A 20832-nucleotide genomic window follows, 5' to 3' on the forward strand; every position below is an offset into this window, starting at 1 on the left:
ATCAGATTTTAACCTGGCCAACGTTACTATAGATATATACCCATTACCTATTTTAGTTTTCTTTTAATCAGGTCATGTTGTTTGTGTACGCTCCTCACACGCTTCTCATTCTCACCTCCCACCCACCACCCGTTCACACCTCTGGCTGTCATGTCGTCGACATACGCTATACAGGACAAAGAAGTAGCAGTCATTACTCCACACCCGACTGGGAGTTCAGAGGTCAACAAACAGATGATGTCTATGTGACTACGGCAGGTGGAGGTTTTACACCTAGCGAGGCAGTCGTGGACACATGTAAGCGCATGTTATATAAATCTTTGTCAATTTTGGGTAACATCTTCAGTTGAGACTTGCATAGATTCGATAAAAAGACCAAAACAGGAGGTGATTTTCCTTTACAAGGAATTATAGGTGCAGGACCTCGCTCGGCTGATCATCTATAGAACTCGCGTGTGTGTGTGTAAAAGACAAAAAGCTCATATATATATATATCTCTGTTCATGTCAGTTTCGTTGATAAGGCACCTATATACAAGTGATGACAATCTTGCTGCTATTATTACAAGCAGTAGTAATAACAGTTGCCCAGACGTAATGGTGATAAATGTGTAAATATTAAACAAAAGTAACGACGACAGTAAATGCACGTTGTGAGTCTATTATTACACGGAACTGTTAGCTAGAGTCGTTAATAGGACAAAGTGTGACCATGCTGTCTTTGAGACGGTTGACATTGTGATTATGAAGTCCAACGAATCAATTAGCCTTACGTCAGACAAGAAATTAATGAGCAAAGCTAGATAATACCCAGTTATGTCAAGTAACCTATATTATTTCATTAAACGTGTAGGTATTAAAGAGAAAGCATTAAAGAGACAAACACTGGAACTCTAAGGGCGAACTTCAACAAAGCGAAAAAGTGGTGAGAAGAAACCTATTGTAGAGTGGCTTAATTACATAAATAGTTTAAGAATGTTCAGGAGTGGAGCTAGTAAAATGATATATAGGCGTGTCACTGTTTTGTAGATTAATAAGTATATTTTTAATCCTCAGAATCAGCAGACACGCGATGACCAAGAAAACAAACTTGTACGTTTACTTCAGCCACTTCCTGTCAGCATGGGTAAGTACAAAACACCTGGATAAGTGTTTGTTTCCATCTTTTGATGAGCGTGACTCGATCTAAAGATGGGGGACCTGCTAGCACGCACGCTGGTGCCTTATCTGGCCCTTACAAAAAAGCCTTGCTGCTGAAGTTGTTTACGTTTTGTCCTTGAGACCAAACACCGCAGTTTATACTTAATGTCCTCCCTCCTTACCCTCCTCCCTGCCGTTGCCTTTGGCTCCTACTTCTGTTTGTTCGCTTACCTATATTACCGTCCGTCCACCCTTGATGTCCGACCTTCTCATCCAACCCCACCCCCCTTGCCCCTCCGTCTATACCGACTTTCCAGCTAGTGTGCATTAGTTGTTCACTAGAAATCGCAAAAGGTCGTTCTTAACCAGACAAACGTTTGACCACTTTTGGCAATGTTTTTAATATGACATTTATATAAAAACTTAGCTAAAGTAAGAACAGCTTTGGAAGGTCACAAGGGGTCACAAACAAAACTGAAGAAAGACCACAAGGATTCATGTAAACGCGTGCATCTCTTATCAAACTACTGTGTTTGTGTCATAAATAGACACCTTTCTTTAGGTGGGGAAGTAGAAGTTGAGTGGTTAGAGACCAGAAGCAAATACTAGAGTTTTCTATACCACTGTGTTGAAGGATACTTCCGTCCTTTAACAGTCTGTCGGACCATGATTTTTAAAGTTTTTTTCTTCCCACAATCTATGTATTTGTTTATTTGTAGGGCGATCGCATGTGGTCCTTTGGCGTTGGCCTTTTTCTTGTGAGGATCGCATCTGAAAATCTGCAGCTGCCTGCAACGTATGGTTTGGCGTCTGGCTTGAGCATTTTTCTTCTGGGTGCCCTGGTTGGAGACTGGGTGGATTCCACACCCAGACTGAAGGGTCTGGCTCAATAACAATTTCCTTTGCTATCGTTCTGCACTTTTTCAGTGATTCTAGCTTTGTGAGTTACTACGAAGCATTCTCCCAACTTAAAAAAAAAAATCCAACAGAGGTGGATTGCATGAATGCTTAGGGTAGCCATTTTTACTTTAGATGTAGGGCTTTTTTTTAGTTTAGAAATTTATAAGCAGTTTATATATATATAAGAGAATTAATTATGTTTTAAACCAATTTCTCACACGTCGGCATAAAAACAACGACAAAGCAATATCTAGATGTTAACTAAGAGAATAAAATAAAGTATGTATAATAAAATCTGCCCCTTCCTTCTCCTTCCCTTTGCGTGTCAAAGCCGCTCAGCTGTCGCTCGTCCTGCAGAACTGTTGCGTGGTGCTGTGCGCCGGTGTGGTGTACGCCTACATACTGCTGGAGGACGTGCTGAGCGCTGTGGAGGGCGGCTGGGCTGTCCCGTTATGTCACGCGTTCGTCATCATCGTAGCGATCCTCTCAGACCTGGCCAGCCTGGCCCGCGTCATCGCTGTAGAGAGGGACTGGATCGTCAAGATTTGTGGAACCGATACCGACTCGCTGGCGAGTAAGTGAGGGCCATTCATACTGTCATCATCTGAGTCTTTGTCTTCCTGACTCCTGATTAGTAACTGAGGGTTAAAAACAATGTACTCAAAATAAGATCTGAAGCCTCACTGATGACACTCTATCTGTCATCGTATGTTTATGACAGCCTATTTCGATTCAGGCCCTTTTACAAAAAGAGGGGTTGTGTTTATAATTTTGTGCTTTTGTGTTGATGTGACCGCATATATTATCCTTGATGTTAGCAGCTGCTGTCTCGTGAGTTTATTAACCAAAGTCTCAGTGATAAAGAAAGAAAACGAAGGAAATATGCAAACAACAACAAAAAATGTTCAGACTACTCTTGTCAGAAATGACCGCTGTACTTCGGCGCATCGATCAGACGACCCTCATCCTAGCTCCGGTGGCCACTGGGCAGGTGATGACATTCGCGGGTCTTGAGAACGGTGCGCTCTTCATCGCTGGCTGGAACCTGGCGTCAGTGGGACTGGAGTACTACCTCATGTGGAAGGTCTACAAGACCATGCCCGCACTCAGCGCCCGCAAGGACAGGCCCGAGAACAACGGTTGGCTGTTCCTAGTACATTCCCTAGTGCAAATTTCATAATGAACATTTTAATTGTTTTCTCTGCAGGTATCCAAGGCAGACAAACGAAATCAGCTCATGTACCTGTACACAAAAGTACATAAATAATTTTATCCTGAGAGTACTTTCGGAGCTACAGCTGGTCAGTGTATCTCATATCTATGCACTTGGTCAAACCCAAGCTGTCAGTATTTATCAAGGATCAGCTGCAAAGCAGCAGTAGAAAGGCGCAATAGTTTGTCACAGTCATCAACAATCTCGTAAAACTTCTAGCATGAAGCTTAAGGTACATGAAATTATTATCTTCCTTCAACTCAGATTGCACGTACTTAAGACCTGCTCAAGCAGACAAACAAAATCTCTTGTGTCGTTTGTTCCGCAACCAGTGAAGGTGGTCAGGAGGTCCAACGTCTCCAGTGCCACGGCACAGGACAAACTGCACCTGGAGACGTCCTTCTCACAGACACCTGCCTGCAAGACACCATTCGCCGCAGAGGCACACAACTCGCAAGAAAAGCTCTTGGATTCCAGCAATGTTGTTGAGTACTCAGAAGCTGCACCTCTACTGCAGCAACATACTCAGGACTCGAAGACTTTCAACACAGAGGCTGCAAATTGCGTCGCTAGCCCCATACTCGACGAAGTGAGTTGCCTCAGGTGTAACGATTTTGTCATCGCACGCGTTTACAATTCTACATTGTAATTTGTTTGGATATTGCTTTATCTGCTTCGTCTAACTCATAATCCGATGAATTCTAGACGATAGTATCGAGAAGCAGATAAAATCTTCTTGTGGGCGTTAGTCAGTCTGTCTCCCATCTCTCTCTCCCTCCACCAACGAGAACTCGTAAAGAACTTGCCATTTTATTCATTTTATGCATTAGAAATTAGAACTTCTCTCATTCAATCATGTTATGTCGCTGATCTCTCCCCTTTCCACCCATCCCTCCCCCCTCCCATATACCTTCAATGATTATTTTCCCTTTTCTATCATGACCCCCCACAGAACTCAATCACGTGTGAAGTGAGCGCTAGCAAGACCCGCGCTCAGGGCCGGGACAGGTCGTGCTGCGGACGGTTGCTATACCAGGTCATCACACTGTACAGAGGCTGGCGAACGTACATGCAGTACAACGTGGCGTTAGCTGGGCTGGCCCTCGCCTGTCTCTATATGACGGTCCTTGGCTTCGACAACATTACCGTGGGTAAGCACCCAGCAAACCCCAACATAATCCCAAACACATTCGATGAGCATCTTCAGCACACTCAATATTTTTAATACACGCAGTATTCTCATTACTCTCAACAGCTGTGGGAATTAATCCAGATAGCGAAAGTCAACCTTCACCATTTTTCAGCGTGATGGGGACTCTGGAGTAATTGCTGGCACAATACTAAACACTTAGTTGCAGCTACTTGTGTTGGTACAATAGCCTTTTGCACAATTTGGTCATACTTCTGATTCTATCGTTATGAATACTTAAATGTATTTCTAGAGGTAAAGATAGCAGTTTCGCACTTGTCGGTAAAGTTATCCCCCCCCCCCCCCACCTAAAAAAAAATTCGTAGGATTTTAGGTTCGAAAACAGTAATTGACAATGAAGTAAAAATTTATTTTCTTCTTTTACCTTTCGGTGAGACCTACGCTACCTGTAGTGGGGTCCACCACCCGCCTTCGGAGCTTGGCAGGATGGGCTTCCGATCAATGTCTTAGACCTTTATTTTATTATTATTTTTTTTTAATGGCCAGACTCTGAGGACCAGGGGAGGTGATCTCTATGAATAAACATGACTTAACCTACTCAACTCCTTTTTTTCAAAACTGTGAAGCTTACGCCGTGACGCAAGGAGTTTCGGAGTCCATCACTGGCGTGCTGATGGGCGTGTCTGCTGTCTTTGGCCTCATCGGCACGTGCGTCTACCCGGCTCTTCACCGACGCACAGGATTGGCGCGCACTGGAATTATAGCCCTTACCTGCCAGGTGAGTTGCCTAGCGCTGTGTGTCGTCTCCATCTGGATGCCTGGAAGTCCTTTCGACCCGTTTTGCTGTAGGGAAGCTTTGGCGGTCAACAGTACACCGGTAAGTTTGGCTAATAATCTCAATAATTTAGGGGTTCAAGTGAGTAAAATCAGGAATAGTAGTATCAGTTTTACTTCAGTGGTCTCAGTTTCTTTGTGATTTAAGTGCGAGTTTGCACGCATGCAAGGGATTTTATGCGCATGTACGATTCTGGAGGATGCATTTTCCATTGCTATTACCGCTGTTAACACGTGGTACTATATTTCAATAATTGTGATGGTTTATTTTTTTCTTCAATATTCATGCTCAAAAAGGCATATTAATGTATCCTCTGAAAATAAATGGGAATATTATTGGGCAGATAGGGGACGTGAACTTGACAAAGGTCGAAGACATCGATAACATCTCCACTCTCAGTAACACACTTGCCACCCGTTTTGCTGGTGAAACAGTACGAGTGAGCAGCAGCACACTACATGGCAGCCTTTCCAAGTACCAAGAGAGTTCCACTGCAGATATTTTGATGACGAGCGTCTTTCACGGCAACCTTACCCTTGCTGCTATCGGAAGCCAAAGTTATGAGGTGCCTAATGGCGTGACTTGGAGTGACACGAGCTTGCCGCCAGAGATAGGCAGAGGCCCCACTTCCTATGTGTCCGTCATTTTCCTGATGGCTGGAATCGTGTTGGCGAGATTTGGTAACACTATATCATGCTTCCTTTATGTTTACAGTATTTTGTGTTGAGCTTCGTGCCTGAAGATCTTTATCAAATACAGTGGCGTCACCTTAAGACACCACAAATAACAATCATCATGATGGTACTTTGATTGAGGGCTATATACTAATTAAAGGCAGACTCACCGTGCTTTATATAAAAGACTAAAAAAATTATGCAAAGCAAATTAAAAAAAATAAATATAGAATGCTGAATAAGCGCAAACAATCTAACTAATCACACCAGTAAAAGCATGAATATCCAACTGCCTTACATCACAAAAATATTTTATTCGATTAGCACACAAATGACAAACATTTAAACATCCCGTAATCTATACAATGATGAAACTGTTCATTTCTTTTATATTGTATCCTTTCAATTTCTCATAAAAACAGGGCTATGGATGGCGGACCTTTCTATTACACAACTTTTTCTGGAGTCCGTGAAGGAAAATGAGCGAGGGATCGTCAATGGGGTCCAAAGTTCTCTCAACAAACTAATGGATGTTTTGAAGTTTCTGCTGGTGGTGGCCATACCAGATACAGAAACATTTGGCTTCCTTATCATTATATCATACGCCTTCATCTGTCTTGGTTGGCTTCTTTATGCTATATTTTTCCGTAAATTCTGCCACTTTTACAAGACTGAAAGGCCATTACCGTCTGGCTACAACACATTATGACAAGCTGCCATTTTCCTTGAATACCAAGCTCATACTTTTTTCTATCTCTTTCACAATTCTTACTAATTTTATTGATTGCATCCAACACTTTGTCCATAAAATCGTGGATTATTTTCTTCCATCCCTCAAGTATACAAGATTATACAATATCTGAGTGCACTTGTCCATGTATGAATGCATGCAAGCACATGCATTTTTTTATCTACCCATCCACCCTGACACACACATACACATACACATTATGCACACCATCTTTTCTTTCTAATCCTCAAACTTGGTATTTCCTCCCATAGACTATGCTGTAAATTGACACACTATAATTTCTCATATAAAATAGATTTGTGTTTGCAACATATCTCTGTTATTTATTCATGGTGAATTAAAAATATTGCTTATATGTAAGCTGGAATATGTTTCATATAAACACAAAAATTTAATGCTTTGATAATTCCCAAACATTAATATCATACACTGAATTAATCAGTGGCTTTTATGAAGATAAAAATTCCTTTTAGTTCATTGTAAGATGACCAACTTATTTTAAGGTTAGTGGTCTTGTAGCCTAGTCAACATGTGCGGTGATTCACTGATCTAGGATATGCATGTCAAAGGCATCCATTTCTCCTGAGCGAAAAGAAGTTACAGTTTTACAGCTGCAGTTTGATAATAGGCTTTGAACCAGTGACAATTTGACCAAATGTCGACCTTGTTAACCTCCAGACAATAAAAAAGGGATAACACTGATGTAACAAAAATCACAATTTACAGTGTTTTAAAATTCTCATTATAAGGGCATCATTTGCAGTCAATATACTAAAACTGTCGTTAATAAAATAATGAAAACAATTTTAAAAGCATTTTGTCACATGCCATCAGGCATAAAAATAATCATGGTTAACTGGATTAAATCTCAATGCCACTTAATCTTCTGGAACTGGTTAACCGCATTACACGTATATAAGAAGCATACGTTTCAGCAGTGCAACTCTAATCCATGTATTGTGGCCATGAACATGACTGAACATTTGACATCATTTTCAAATCATTGCAATCCGCCAACACTTATGTTAATAATATCTGTTCAGTGAACCTTGAGTACAGTATACTTGTATACTTGTTAAAGATTTTACTTCACAGGTTGGACTTTGTAAGCCAAAAGAATTCCTGAAAAACAGTAGACAAAATAAATAAATCCTTCAAAATAAACTTTCAAATTTCACAAATCTATCTATAATACAATGGTTTTAATTAAAAATAATATATATACATGGATAATTTTAAAGTGTTCTTTAAAAGCAGTCATCTCCAAGTTATATAAAATTATAAAATTTCTTCAATCTGTTATGAGAAGATTATATATAAAAAGAAAAAAAAGACAAATACTTTGCCAAATCATTATTTTACCTCATTGAAATCTACGTAAATCTAAGACCAAATAAACTCAATTAATACACACACACATGCACATGGCATATACATTCACATATATAATTGCATGCACATACATGCACAGTTACACTGTAACAAACCTGTGTCTTGCGTTGTGCCATAGGATTGATCATAACATTAACTATGGAGGTTTTCTCTGTATCTGCCATTGCTTCCTTCAGACTACTATGCAGCTCATCAACAGTTCTTGCTATGTATCCAGTACCCCCAAATGCCTCAATCAACTTTTCATATCGAGTTGATGGAGCTAGAGCATTTGCTGGAATTCTGTGGAGAATACAGTGCATCCAGATGATGCACAAACTTTGTTCACAAAATTATCAGGTATTTATATGAGTAGAATGAGATCAAAACATGAACTTTGCCATGATAATGACCAAACATAGTAGCATATATATCTATTACTCACCAAACACATATTGATCATTTATCCTATCTGGTTAAAATGCAGAAACACTGAGGAAGATTATTACGATGTAAAAATTTACTTCAGGTTTTTCTTGCAGTAATATGGAAAAAAAAATGATGTCTTGAAAAGTTTAAAGAAAAAAGGCCAATACTTCTACTTTTCCATCTACCATTTTCTGACCAGATAAGTCTCTAGTACAGTCAATATGAACGAGCATAAATATGATGATGATGATGCTAGTCAACAACAGGCTCTCACTACATCTTTATCTTTCACATGTACACAGGTAACCTTTTAAACTTTAAGTCATTGGGCAGTAAGATGTTAGAGAACACATTTTTCAAGAGCTAACTTTTTTCCTCCCTTGCTGCCTTACCTTCCACAGCCCTCATATGCATGCATTCACACACACACCCACTATCAACCCCACAGTGCAAGAGAAGGTATGAAAAGGAATAAAATTTACACATACGTAAGAGTGCGATCACCTTCAGCCAGTGATTCCCATGCTTCATCTCCCAGTCCAAAAGAAATTCCATTGTTGTTGAGTATGATAATTATCACCGGAAGATTGTACCTTTACAGAGAATTATGTCCTGTAACTGTTAGGTAATACATAGAAAATCTCTGAAAAATTCAGAGTAACAAACTCTAAAACCAAACTTACGTTTGCTGGCTAGTTGAATGTTTCTATTTCTAAGATTTTCAAACCTGGACAATACTTCCAATATAAATAAAATATTTTTCTGATAAAAAAGACTAAATCAGAGTAGGTCATTCCTGCAAGAGCAAAAAGAAAAATGTCTGATGAAAATAAGCTATGTAGGGGATCCCAGGGTCTCCAAGGTATATGTAGAATATAGTAGCATGAATTAGCCAGTAACTGCAGAAATCACATTCTGCTCCTATTCCTTTCTCTAATTTGACTGCCATGGTAATGGTAAATAAATTGTAGAGGACTGGTAGGCCGTTTGTTGTTAGTTTTTAACGGGGCCAGTGGGTGATTGTTAGTTGTTGGCGGGACCTGCCGAGGCATCACGAAAGAGGATACTCGGCAGTGACACCACAACCCCCACCACTTGGCTACAAAAAAAATAACCCTCTAACATACTAAACAAAAAAAATTAGTCTCCTTTGATGTCATACAGTGATGTCATAACATGAATGATGCTAATAATAATTGCAAAAGCAGCAGATAAGTAACCTATAATTCCTACCTTGTCAATGTTTCAATCTCCATTCCAGAGAAACCAAAGGCACTGTCTCCTTCAACACAAACTACACGCTTGCCAGGAGCATAGTCACGACACCATATAGCAGCAGCCACAGCAAAGCCAATTCCAACACCCATAGTGCCAAATGTGCCTGCATCCAATCTGACAACAATAGAAGCTGTACAGCAGTCTGTAACAGAGCTCTCTACTTGGAAGAAATATTGAAAGGACAACATTAAGATCCTACTATGCTTGGCTTTCTTATAAATTTCAATAACTGCAGCTATTGACCACAGATCATGAATCTGATTGACTTCTTTGTAAACTGATATATTGCAAGAGCTGTAAGCTGAAATAACCTATTCCCTCCAATACTGACAAGAAAATGATATTTAACGAACAAGCAAATGGCAGGTACTCGACTGTTGTAAGAAATATTTTATATTATATAATTACCAGAAGCAGATGTGCATGTGCATGTGCTTGTGTTATGTTCAGCTACCACCCATGTATTTGACCTTTACATCTGCTAAGCTCAATATGCTAGACAACATTTTAATGCATGATGTTCAAGGGAAGCAGTGGTTAGCCAGGTGGTTAGAATGCTGGCATCTGAACTGAGAGGGGCACACATAATACTCATGTATTGCAGCAAACTTACCCCCAATCAACCTAGCTGGCAGGAATGGATATCCGACTTCATAGAGGGTTGGAGTAGGTAAGACACTGATTAAGAGGAGATGGGCACCATCCTAACTTAAAGCTGGCCCCCCAAAAGGTAAGGTCTCTAACACATCACTCCCTAGTGAGCTGAAAAAGTCATGGGATGACCTGTACCTTTTATCAAAGTTCTGACATGGATCACACCTTTGTGTTATTGACTCTACTTAGTCAGGTGTGCTGACCTGTGTCGTGGCAAGATGTTGGGCATCATGGTTCGTCCAATATCCATGGTGTTAGACCCCTCATTAACAATCATGCAGTCCTTGGGCAAGACTTTTTGTATCTATAGCATGCACAAAGAACAATCTAATTTAATGTGAAACAAAGAAAACTCAACATTTTTAACTGCAAACATAACAGAATGTTTACATATTTTTTCATTCAAATTATGTCACAGAGTAAGAATTTTTTCATTACAATTATATAATGCCAAACATGCTATCTTTATTTGCTAAAAATTATGTTTTATGTGTACAGAACTCAGTTCCTGATAACCCATAATTTACAGCAGTGCGAATTTCAGAATCTGTTGATGAATAGAAAAGATAATTCACAAAACCAAAAAGGCTACCAAAAGAAGTTACTCAATATTGTGCTATTCAATTATTAAGCACAGTTTTAAGATGGCTTCTTATTTTTAGTATCAAGCTACAAGTTCATGTATCTTATATGGACATGTTACTACGGCATGAAATTGTCATACAACTTTGATACATATGCATATAGGCAAATGAAGATAGACATGTATGTATGGATGAATTCATATGAAAAAATGTGAACACATATGTAAACAGGCGGACACACAATCACACAAACTTTCAAACACACACATTTCCATCTTATGGTACTCCCTAAAAAAAATTGTTCCCTAAAAATCGTATACACATACTTCCGAAAATGCTGCATAGTAGTTGAGAGGCACAGAATGATCAGCAGACATGGCCTGAGTTAGAAGTACAATCAGTGATAATTAGAAGTAGCAATGCTCTCAAGTTATATGAAATCTTCTAATAAGAGCTAATGAATGACAAACTGAGATTAAATCAACATAATGGCAGTTTGTACCAGAAGTAATTCCTAATAAAATAATTGATAAATGATTTAAAAGAAACTTATGTGATCAAAATAATGCTAGATGCTGCAAATGTTTGATAATTCTCTGGAAAATATAATAATTTTTTTTTTACAATAGTGATGAAACCTAAAATATGAAGACTAAACCATACCTCCACATTCTTTTGATTTTCATTAATTTTTGCATTTAATGTTTCCCACCATGGGGAAGAAGCACTGAACTGGAATTGTTTTGTGCGTCTCTGGAACTCATCTAGAAGCTGGAACAAAAGAAGGGCTGAACTTATACTCTGTAAGGTGCAAATAGTCACACAAATGCACACATGTGCAAATACACACTATTCTTGGATATAAATTCCTATTCCCTCATTAAAACACACACACACACAAATGCAACAAACCTGTTGTACAACAGCACTGATGTCCCCCAATAGTGGAACAACAGGATAAACATTGTTGCCAATTTCCTCTGCACATATATCCACCTGTTCACATAAGGACAGAGTGTATTACAGCCTGTTCATGTAAAGACAGAATACAAGAGGACCCACTGACATACAAGCAAAGCATATGAAATTCAATGGTCATACTGGTTAATTCCATAATTGGAAACCCTGATGAATGAACACATCAGAAATTTATCTGCAAAACGCTGTCATAAGCACTGTCCCATGCTATTCTCTAAGATTTAAAAGATTTTTTTTGAACAAGGTCAAACACCAAAACAGTTGAAGAAGACCAAGATTAATGATGTTTGAAATACTGACCAATTTATATATTACATCACAGAAAAGATATATCCAAACTCTTTGCCTATATCAAGAATGAAACTATCAACATGAAATTATTGAATACGTATAGTAAATACCAACTTGAATAATCTTGACATCTGGACGAAAACGTGGAGGGGCTCCAAAATGTAAAATCCAGTTCAATCTGGCTCCAAGCAAAAGTACTAAATCTGCCTCTTGCAATGCCCTTTTTTTAAAAAAATGCAATTCTTGATATGTTATGCAATACAAATGAACAAAAAGGCAAACAAAAAGAGTTCTTACAAGTTTAGTTTTTCCATCGGGACAAAATGGTTAGATTCTGTATTAAATTGAGCTACACATTTTGCCAGTTGCACTTGGCTAAAGTTTAATGAAGTCATCTTAAAATAATTGGTTGATATATAACACTCAAACATGAAATTACTCTTACAGCTAGGTTTCAGCAAGTTTACAGAATATACTCGATGTTATTTGTTACAAAATGCTTAGCAAATTTTAAATTTTTGTTTAAAAGTACATGTATATAGACTGACCTAAATTTGTACTTCTACATTGCTAAAGCCAGTGTGAGAGCTTAGACCACATTCTAACAAGGCATTGCCCAATTCGTAAGCTGCCATTTGTAATGTCATAGGAAATGACCTTTTTTGCCTCTATTCCAAAACCCAGGAAAACTGCAATGCTCAAAGGCCTGTATTTCAAAACAGAAAATTTGATCAGATTTTGGGAACGTGCATCTTGTAGTGAGCTTACTCATTTAAAATAATTTTACACTTGGAAGGGGATTTGATGGCAAGGATACCTATAAGTGATCTATCAAACACATGCATGTAAAAAAAGACAATCATTATTTCACTAACTTGGAACGGGCAGCTGCTACACACAGGGGATGGTTGTCGGGCACAACACCTTTACCCATAGGTGTGGGAAGGAAAGGTAGGCGAGTTGTGTCCACTAGATCACGAATAACCCATTCTGCTCCTGAGTAGGCAGCACCTAAAAACATGAAACACTGTGATGTTGTAATAAGGCTGGCAACACTTTTTCTCTTTATGATCTGCATAAAAAATGAGCAGATATTTTTAAACTTTTTATTTACACACATGGATAATGTCAGCCTTATTGTTTGGATATTTGGTGGAACATACTTGCCTTTGCCAATTACAATAAGTGGCTTCTGGGCACCAATCAGCAGATCAACAGCTTTAACAACACTGCTCATGCTGGCACACATTAGAGGTGGAGAAGGACAAGAGTGTATAAATCTGAAAAAGATTATTTCGTTTTAAATTTACTTAAGGCTTTCATTACACTCCATCAAAACAACTCTACATCTTTCTTGCAAATTTATTATGTTGCAGAAAAATCACAGGACTTTTAAATTTATTTGGGTTGAAAATTGCACTGTGTATCTATTGCTCATATTTTAAAATTGCACTTGTTCTTTTTCATCTACACTCCTATCCTTTAAAATCTTACCCTTTTCTTCTCCCATAGCATGTCTGTGTGTGTGGATATGCACTCACATGTGTTCTTTAATGTGTGTATTGTAATAGGTACTGTCTCACAATGGATAACTTATAACTGCTAGATGTTACAAAACATTACACAATCACTCTTTTGCAACAAACACCCAACAATGGCTGAATAAGAACCAAAGACATATTTAAAATAAAAAGACAATCATATTGATATATACAGCAAGGATCCCTAAATCAATGACTGTGGCATAATTATGATCCTCACTTATTTTCAACTTGTCAAGTTAGCACACATATATACAAAGTTCACAGTTCACATAAAGTTCAATATTACATTGCAGTTTCAAGAATAGATCCTTTTCCATGAAAGAACACAATTCAGTTGAAGATGCGTTGAAGTTGCGGGTCTTATTGAGGAAGGATAATGCTTGGGAGTTCCAGATGGGGCGTAGGCTGTTGAAAGCATGCCTGATCTTGTTGATGCAGCTTTTGATGGCATTGTCTGCTTCACCGTCCTTGTGATGATGCTCCCCAGATATGTGAAGCGTTGAATCTTGCTGACATGAGCCATGGCGAGACTGGTTCCAAAGTCATCAGTGCCTTTGTTGCCTCTGTTGACATCAGCAGTACTACTCCCTGTGTAGGATCGTGGTCCAGGTCTTTGTGGCCAGAGTAAATAATGATTTCTCCTGATGTTAGTCTGGTCTGGCCGCTTCCATTCCATCTGGTTTTGCATAACCCAAGAACCCTGATGTTGTATTTTCTCATTTTTCTTTCCACTTGAGCTGACTTGCCACTTTCATAGAGGGTTCTGATGTTCCAGGTCCTTATCCTGGTTCTTGCCTTGGTCATCAAAAGATGAGTCAGCGAGCTGGCTTACCTAAGGCTTTCACCAGCATGCATCATAAGCTCTTCTAGAGAGGAATCTTCCTGACCAGTCCCTTGTGATACTGTTGCAGTTTCTGTAACAGCTTTTTTTTATGAGTGTGTTGTTAGCCCAAAGCAAAACCCCCAACCTGCAGGGCCAGGGTCCAAAATTTTAGTCTGGCCTCTTCCCTGACAGACCTTTTCGGCTTGGTTAGACCTGCCAGGAGCGCAAGGCTCCTGCTGACATAGCTCTCCACACCACCACAAGGTAAGCTGCACCAACTGGTGGTGGCTGGCCATTAACAATAAGGAAACTAGATCAGTGGACTGATGGTGTCCCACCGTTAATCAATAATTACTCTACACAAAATGAATATTCTTTAACCATGAATTGCTGAAGCAGGAGTGGGCACTTTGTACATACCTTAACTATTATGATTATATGCTTTTCAGGTCCCTTTCAAGTACAATGATAATGAGTATATTCCATTTTCAAGGACAAAGGCATTCTAATGGACAATTGTAAGGGAATGTCCACTTCTCTGAGAGGCACATTTTATGGCAGCAAAACCTCAGTAATGATGTATCACCAAAAATTGTTTGCAATTACAAACACTAAAAATGGCTCTACTACTTTAAGGCAATGAGAAGCTGAGACAGAGGCAATCAAAAACAGCTCCAGCATGGTATTTCTGCAAGAAACGAGTTCTTTTTTAAATTTCATAAATACAAAATTTGATCAACTGTATTCTTCTTATTAAGTGTAAACCTTTATTTCTAATTTAAATAGTTTGAACATGCATTATGAGTCAAAAGTACCTTAAAGATTTCTCAGGTACTCTTCCAGCAATCATATCTCCAGGCAAATCAATGTAAGAAACTCCTGGACGTCCAAATGTGCTCTGTCTGACAGCCTGCAAATACAAATCCCATCATTACCCAGCACTAAAAGCCTTGATGTAAAACTGTACATAGTGAAGAAAAATATTCTAATCTCCACTTGATGTAATACAGAAAACTTGTCATAATGACTTTGCAACATTTTAAAACATTGAAAATTAGAGAAACCAGTCTATACCAGTCTATAATTTGTTTTCAGAGACAATTTAAGTGATGGTATTCGCCATGTGAGACTGCATAGCTCAAGCACCCATCAGTTGGCCAAGTATTCTGGTATAATACAATTAGAATATTTGCATGAAATTATTTTCACTAAAACAGACATAAAATAACTTACACCATGTGTTAAAAATAGTTGATTAACCATTAAGTTTTCTCACTTTTTTAAATGATGGTGACAAAAGAATGCAAATTTTCAAGAAGCCTGAATTGAAATAAACCTGTCCTCTTCTTTTCCTATGTCTGCAGTGTAAATCTATGTTAAAATGGACAACTGATGGCACCCATACCTTTCAATATCCTTTAAATCTCATAATGACAAATACACATGTTGTAAACATGTTAACTTTCAATGACAGGGCATGGTTCTGTTTGAAAAATAAATAATGATTATCATTACTGAAAAAAATTCAATATTTTTTATCAGCTTGAACATTTAGGATGAGGTTTAGAAGTTAAAAAAAAATTTCAAGAACACACCTTTTCAATGTAGAAAGGAATCTTATCAACACTGCTTGGCCGTGCTGAAAATTTACAATATGGTCGGGCTTGCTCCACCTGAAAGCATACAAAAAGAATGAAGGCCCCACCTACTGATTTTCACTTTACAAACGATAATCATCTCTACAGTTGAAGCAGGTGGTAGAACTGTGATAACTCATTTTTCTAAATTGCAACTAAAACTCTAATCTGCGTCTTTGTGCTATCAAGGAGGGACTATTGTAATTCTCTTTTAGATGGAATTCCCAAGTATCGTTTCTATAGACTTCAAAGGATCCAGAATAATGCTGCTTGCCTCATCTGCAGACCATCTAGATATGAATATATTCCGCCTATCATTCGTTCTCTTCACTGGCTGTCAGTCATGGACCGTATGGCCTACAAACCTTCCACTTTGTCATTTCTGGGACTGGTCCTCAGTACCTCTCCAAACTCACTCCCATCTATATGCCCAAATGACTTCTTGCTCACCTTATGACACCAAGTTTCTGTGAGTCCCACTAAGACAAAGATGTATGGACAGAGGTCTTTCTCGTTATTATTATTATTATTCGTAGTAAAAGCATCTCTAAAACCAAACCTGTGGGTATTCTTGAAATCCTCCCATGCTCTCTTGGTTCCTGTCACATGACCCACCGATGACAATTAAAGGCCTGCACAAGGTAAACATTAGGAGTATCCCAATGTGGTATCGCATCACCTTCCATGTAAACTCAAGGCAAGAAACGCAAAACAGTTTTTACAAAATTTTTATTTTCTTCAAACCATATAAAATATGATTTCCAGTCACTTAATCCCCAGACACTTAATCCTTGACACTTAATCCCCTAGACTTTTATGATGAATTTAATCCCTAAGCACTTAATCCCTAAACAAAACCCTTAACTATAAAAATTATGAAGTCAGCGAAAAATTCAATTGAAATTCAAATAATTGTTTCCATATAAACATCACAATAAGTTTTACAATTAAAATAAATATTGATACACATTAATAATATTTAAATCATGTTATTAACTTCAACGTCATTTGAACATCTACAACATTAGTTAAAGTTCATATAAGCTAGTAAATTCAATGTTCTTCAACAATATGATATGAAAATTGGTCTTAAGTGTTTGCGAGGTAATTTTTGTTAATCAATATGACAGGTAAGCTAATGATCGGAGGTAAAGAAGACAATCCATTGACTTGTATCTCTCTACAATGTTGCTAATTCTAGGGGATTAAGCGTCTGGGGATTAAGTGCTTAGGCATTAAAAGTCTAGGGGATTAAGTGTCTTGGGATTAAGTGACTGGACACCATAAAATATGAAGTTTTAGCTTGAAACATTACGCACCCAGTAATACTACCAAAAGTTTTGATTCTGTAGGTTTCATGTACTTACTTTCCATTGGTAGCAATTGGCTGATTTTCAAATCATGACTTCTAACTCTCTCGCTCACACACCCATCCCCATTTATTCTCTTGCCACTGTATACTAATGCAGTTTATTTATGCACACATATATATACTTTTATTGTTTTTTCCTCTGCAACTAGAACGAAGACTACATGTAAGAATGTAAGAAGTATGAATACTTAAAGAATTAAAGAGAAAATATAAATATCCTTAATGTTTCACCAGCAGTTTTCCTGTGCATTGGCCATCCCAGCAAAGGCATGGATAACTCCAGGACCTGACACTGTCAAACATACTGCTGGCCTAGTAATGAATGAAACACAAAAGAAAAGAATTCTTCACATCCAAATGTAGAGAATAGGGTAGACAAAATACATGTCAAGATGCTTTTAAATTGAATAACAAAATGTATGCATATATGTATGTATAGGGGGAGGGGCAGTGAGGGAGACCCACAAAAATAATCTGAGAGAGTGAAACAAGAGCTGTTTGTACTGAAATCTGTTTAAGGTATATGTACCTGAAGCTTGTTAAGTTAAAAAAGGTGCATAAAGAAAATGTTTTAAGAAACAAAACAGGTCTAAGATTATACTCTAAGTGCTAAAATAAAAAAGCAAACCTTCTTGTAAGGAACCCAATGGCAGAGGCAGCATAGGAAGCCTGCAATTTTTATTGATTTGTTAAATAGTATAGCTACATATAGAGTTCACTATAAATGATTCAGTCATAAGAACTAAAGCTATAATATATTGTCACAAAGTCATTTCTGTTATTTAGTAAATGAAAAGCAATTTTCTACTTGAAGTGAAAATTTTTGCTATGATAGACATTTTTAAATAAAAGGTGGTCTATTCAGTGGGACTGAAAAAGAACCATCAAGCATTGCAAGAAAACCTGAGGCATGTTTTAAGAGATGCTTGTGATAAAAAGGAGTTTAGTCAACATCAGTTCTATCATTTGTTTCAACTGTAACAAAAATTATCATTTGTAAAGCAAAAATCGGTAGGAAGACCCTCCACTTTTTGAATGTTTCCAGGTGGAGCAAGCTCGGTCATGGTCAAGCAGTGTTGATCTTGGATTGGTGACACATCGTTGTCTTTGGAGAATCATATTAACTCTGCAAGATCCTGTGTAGGATCAGCAGCATTAGGCTTGTCCTCTCTGTTGCTTCCACCAAGCAAATTATGTCAGTATGTCTAGGCTTGACCATTGGTTTGTTGATCACCCTGACTGCCTGTTTGACAAACTTTAGAGAACTCAGAACACTGCTGTTTGCACTGTATTCTGCAAGCAGAAGGCTGAGCATGTCACACCACTTCTAGACTACCTGCAGTGGCTACCAGCTGGGGCTCACATTGAATTCAAGTTTGTCCTAAATTTGTATTGTGTTGTTCATGGCCTCACCCCAATCTGAGCTTGTATCATCAGACTACAAGCCCAGCAAGTCAGTTTGGTCTGCTTGCACTAGTATTCTCACTGTCCCATGTATCAGATTGGACAGGTTCGGCTATCACCTCATTTTCATTTGCTGAAATGTACGGTCTCTGTTTCTCCATACAGCAGAGACAACACATGTTTTCCAGTCAGGACTTAAAACCTATCTCTTTCAGAAACATAGTGTTATATGTTTACTTTGACTATTACTTTCTCCACCTTCTCATCTCTGTGTTTCTTCATGTTCCTAGCAATGTTCACTGTGAATGTGTGTTTACATTCTTGCCTGATTGTGATACTCTCCTTGGTCATCAGGTACCACTACCTATTGTCCTATCTTGTAGAACGCACTGAGCTCACCTCCATGTTGGAAAATGTACTATATATAAATTCAATTATTATTAATATATTTGAATCACCTGAAAATTTACTGAGAAACTAATTGACAATTCCATAATAATTTTAACATGATTTGTGCATGTCATTAATAAAAACCCTGTTTAGTTCACACCTGTATTGCCTGGATCTTTAAGAATACTTACTGCCTGCTCATTACGCATTGAAATAAACTTGATGCCTGCTGCTTGGGCTGCTGTAGCAATCTCAAATACAGGAACACCCACAATACCAAACATATACTGTATGCCCTATGAAAAATCAGAAATTTAATTTTGATTTGAAATTCATACTCATCATTTCTTCTGCTCTAGAGTAACATGTCACTAAAAGTTCTAAAAAATTTGCTTTTCAAGTAAAGATCGAGTCTGCTCAATATTATGCACTAAAAATTGTACATAATAAATTAAACAGTAAATATACATGATACAGTGTACATTAACATTACACTTCAAAGAGAGAGTTTTAAAGAACAGTATATATAGGTTGTACAGTGTATTGTTTAATTAGCTTTATAATGACAGGTATGAGGTAGCCAACTCTTCTAGTATATCTTAAATCCTTATTAATGAGTCATCTTTGTAATCATCACCTTATCAAGTACTGATTATTTGTTCTATGATTTATAACTTGATCATTCTTCTACTTGAGTTAAAGGCAAGTTTGAAACAGTATTTTTACATTGTACAAGGTAGGAAAACAATATATTTTCCCTACCATAGCGAATCAACTTTGATTTAGTAATAAGATAGAATCAGATTTTAAAAAATTCTAAAACTTAAATTCTTGGACATTTGTGATAGAATACGTAACATCTCTACTTTTGTTTCTGCTTGACACTACCAATAACATCATAAATTGCTTCGCGATTTCAGTATGCAAACGTTTGTTCTCTGATCTACTCAGCAGGCAGTTGAGCAAACTAATATTTCTGAATGCTTTTAATATCTTCTGTGGCAATATATATTTTCAGACCTGCTCTTTGAGCGCACGTGCTAGAACTGTTGCTCCGTCAACCTCATGGTCGTCTATTATTTGTCTTTTGCTTGCAGTTTCTCTAGCAGACGCCATGTTCTTTGAACTTTAGCCCAGAGTGTGAGAGTGACTTCCCTTTGCGTTAGCAAGTCTGTGTTCTCGATGGCTCGAGGTGTAAGTGATACACGTAATTAATCTTGTTCTACAACGATAATTATTATGTTACTCTGTCCTGGGTTCAGATCTCGTCCTGGACACGCCGTTCTTTATCAGCATGTGGCATCTGTTTACAGGCTGGTTGACTTGCCGCGATACAGCCGTAGCCCGTAGTTGCTGGCTCGGCGTAAAACACGGCCTGTTCCCCCCTGATCCCTCCTCAGTGCGAAATCACCTAC

At 38.1% G+C, this 20832-nt stretch overlaps 2 protein-coding genes across 6 annotated transcripts; one reads left to right on the forward strand and one right to left on the reverse strand.

The window, feature by feature from the left end:
- The first annotated feature begins 133 nt into the window (after nt 1-133).
- Nucleotides 134-6971, forward strand: LOC112564744 (solute carrier family 40 member 1-like). Of its 4 annotated transcripts, XM_025239778.1 has the most exons (11): nt 134-297; nt 853-924; nt 1056-1125; nt 1859-2018; nt 2371-2613; nt 2963-3178; nt 3585-3841; nt 4205-4403; nt 5029-5279; nt 5581-5917; nt 6334-6971. In XM_025239778.1, exons 3-11 carry the CDS (start codon nt 1072-1074, stop codon nt 6618-6620), a joined length of 2004 nt encoding a protein of 667 aa, XP_025095563.1. In that variant the 5' UTR covers nt 134-297; nt 853-924; nt 1056-1071; the 3' UTR covers nt 6621-6971. The 4 variants fall into 4 exon arrangements, with proteins under 4 accessions (XP_025095563.1, XP_025095562.1, XP_025095565.1 ...); XM_025239777.1 differs by lacking the exon at nt 853-924; XM_025239780.1 differs by lacking the exon at nt 853-924 and having other exon boundaries at nt 135-297; nt 5029-5180.
- On the reverse strand, nt 6620-20801 carry LOC112564745 (2-hydroxyacyl-CoA lyase 1-like). Of its 2 annotated transcripts, none has more exons than XM_025239783.1 (18): nt 20664-20801; nt 19609-19713; nt 18252-18292; nt 17855-17935; nt 16811-16883; nt 16210-16287; nt 15430-15524; nt 13415-13527; nt 13123-13258; nt 12362-12467; nt 11891-11974; nt 11642-11749; nt 11305-11358; nt 10598-10698; nt 9696-9854; nt 8951-9055; nt 8150-8336; nt 6620-7784 (listed from the first exon to the last, which is right to left on the reverse strand). In XM_025239783.1, exons 2-18 carry the CDS (start codon nt 19699-19701, stop codon nt 7752-7754), a joined length of 1647 nt encoding a protein of 548 aa, XP_025095568.1. In that variant the 5' UTR covers nt 19702-19713; nt 20664-20801; the 3' UTR covers nt 6620-7751. The 2 variants fall into 2 exon arrangements, with proteins under 2 accessions (XP_025095568.1, XP_025095567.1); XM_025239782.1 differs by lacking the exon at nt 20664-20801 and adding an exon at nt 20438-20607.
- Nucleotides 20802-20832: the final 31 nt, after the last annotated feature.

This window comes from Pomacea canaliculata, linkage group LG5, assembly GCF_003073045.1.
Source record: "Pomacea canaliculata isolate SZHN2017 linkage group LG5, ASM307304v1, whole genome shotgun sequence".
Classification (NCBI taxonomy): domain Eukaryota; kingdom Metazoa; phylum Mollusca; class Gastropoda; order Architaenioglossa; family Ampullariidae; genus Pomacea; species Pomacea canaliculata.

Bases quoted from the DNA above. Each gene is read 5' to 3' on its own strand.
- LOC112564745 (XM_025239782.1), bottom strand. From the start codon at position 20,533: ATGGCGTCTGCTAGAGAAACTGCAAGCAAAAGACAAATAATAGACGAC. The intron at 19,714-20,437 runs GTCTGAAAATAT...GATTTTTCATAG, and splicing joins CACGTGCGCTCAAAGAGCAG to GGCATACAGTATATGTTTGG. The intron at 18,293-19,608 runs GTAAGTATTCTT...TAAAAATTGCAG, and splicing joins CAATGCGTAATGAGCAGGCA to GCTTCCTATGCTGCCTCTGC.
- LOC112564744 (XM_025239778.1), top strand. From the start codon at position 1,072: ATGACCAAGAAAACAAACTTGTACGTTTACTTCAGCCACTTCCTGTCA. The intron at 3,842-4,204 runs GTGAGTTGCCTC...GACCCCCCACAG, and splicing joins CTAGCCCCATACTCGACGAA to AACTCAATCACGTGTGAAGT. The intron at 5,280-5,580 runs GTAAGTTTGGCT...ATTATTGGGCAG, and splicing joins TGGCGGTCAACAGTACACCG to ATAGGGGACGTGAACTTGAC.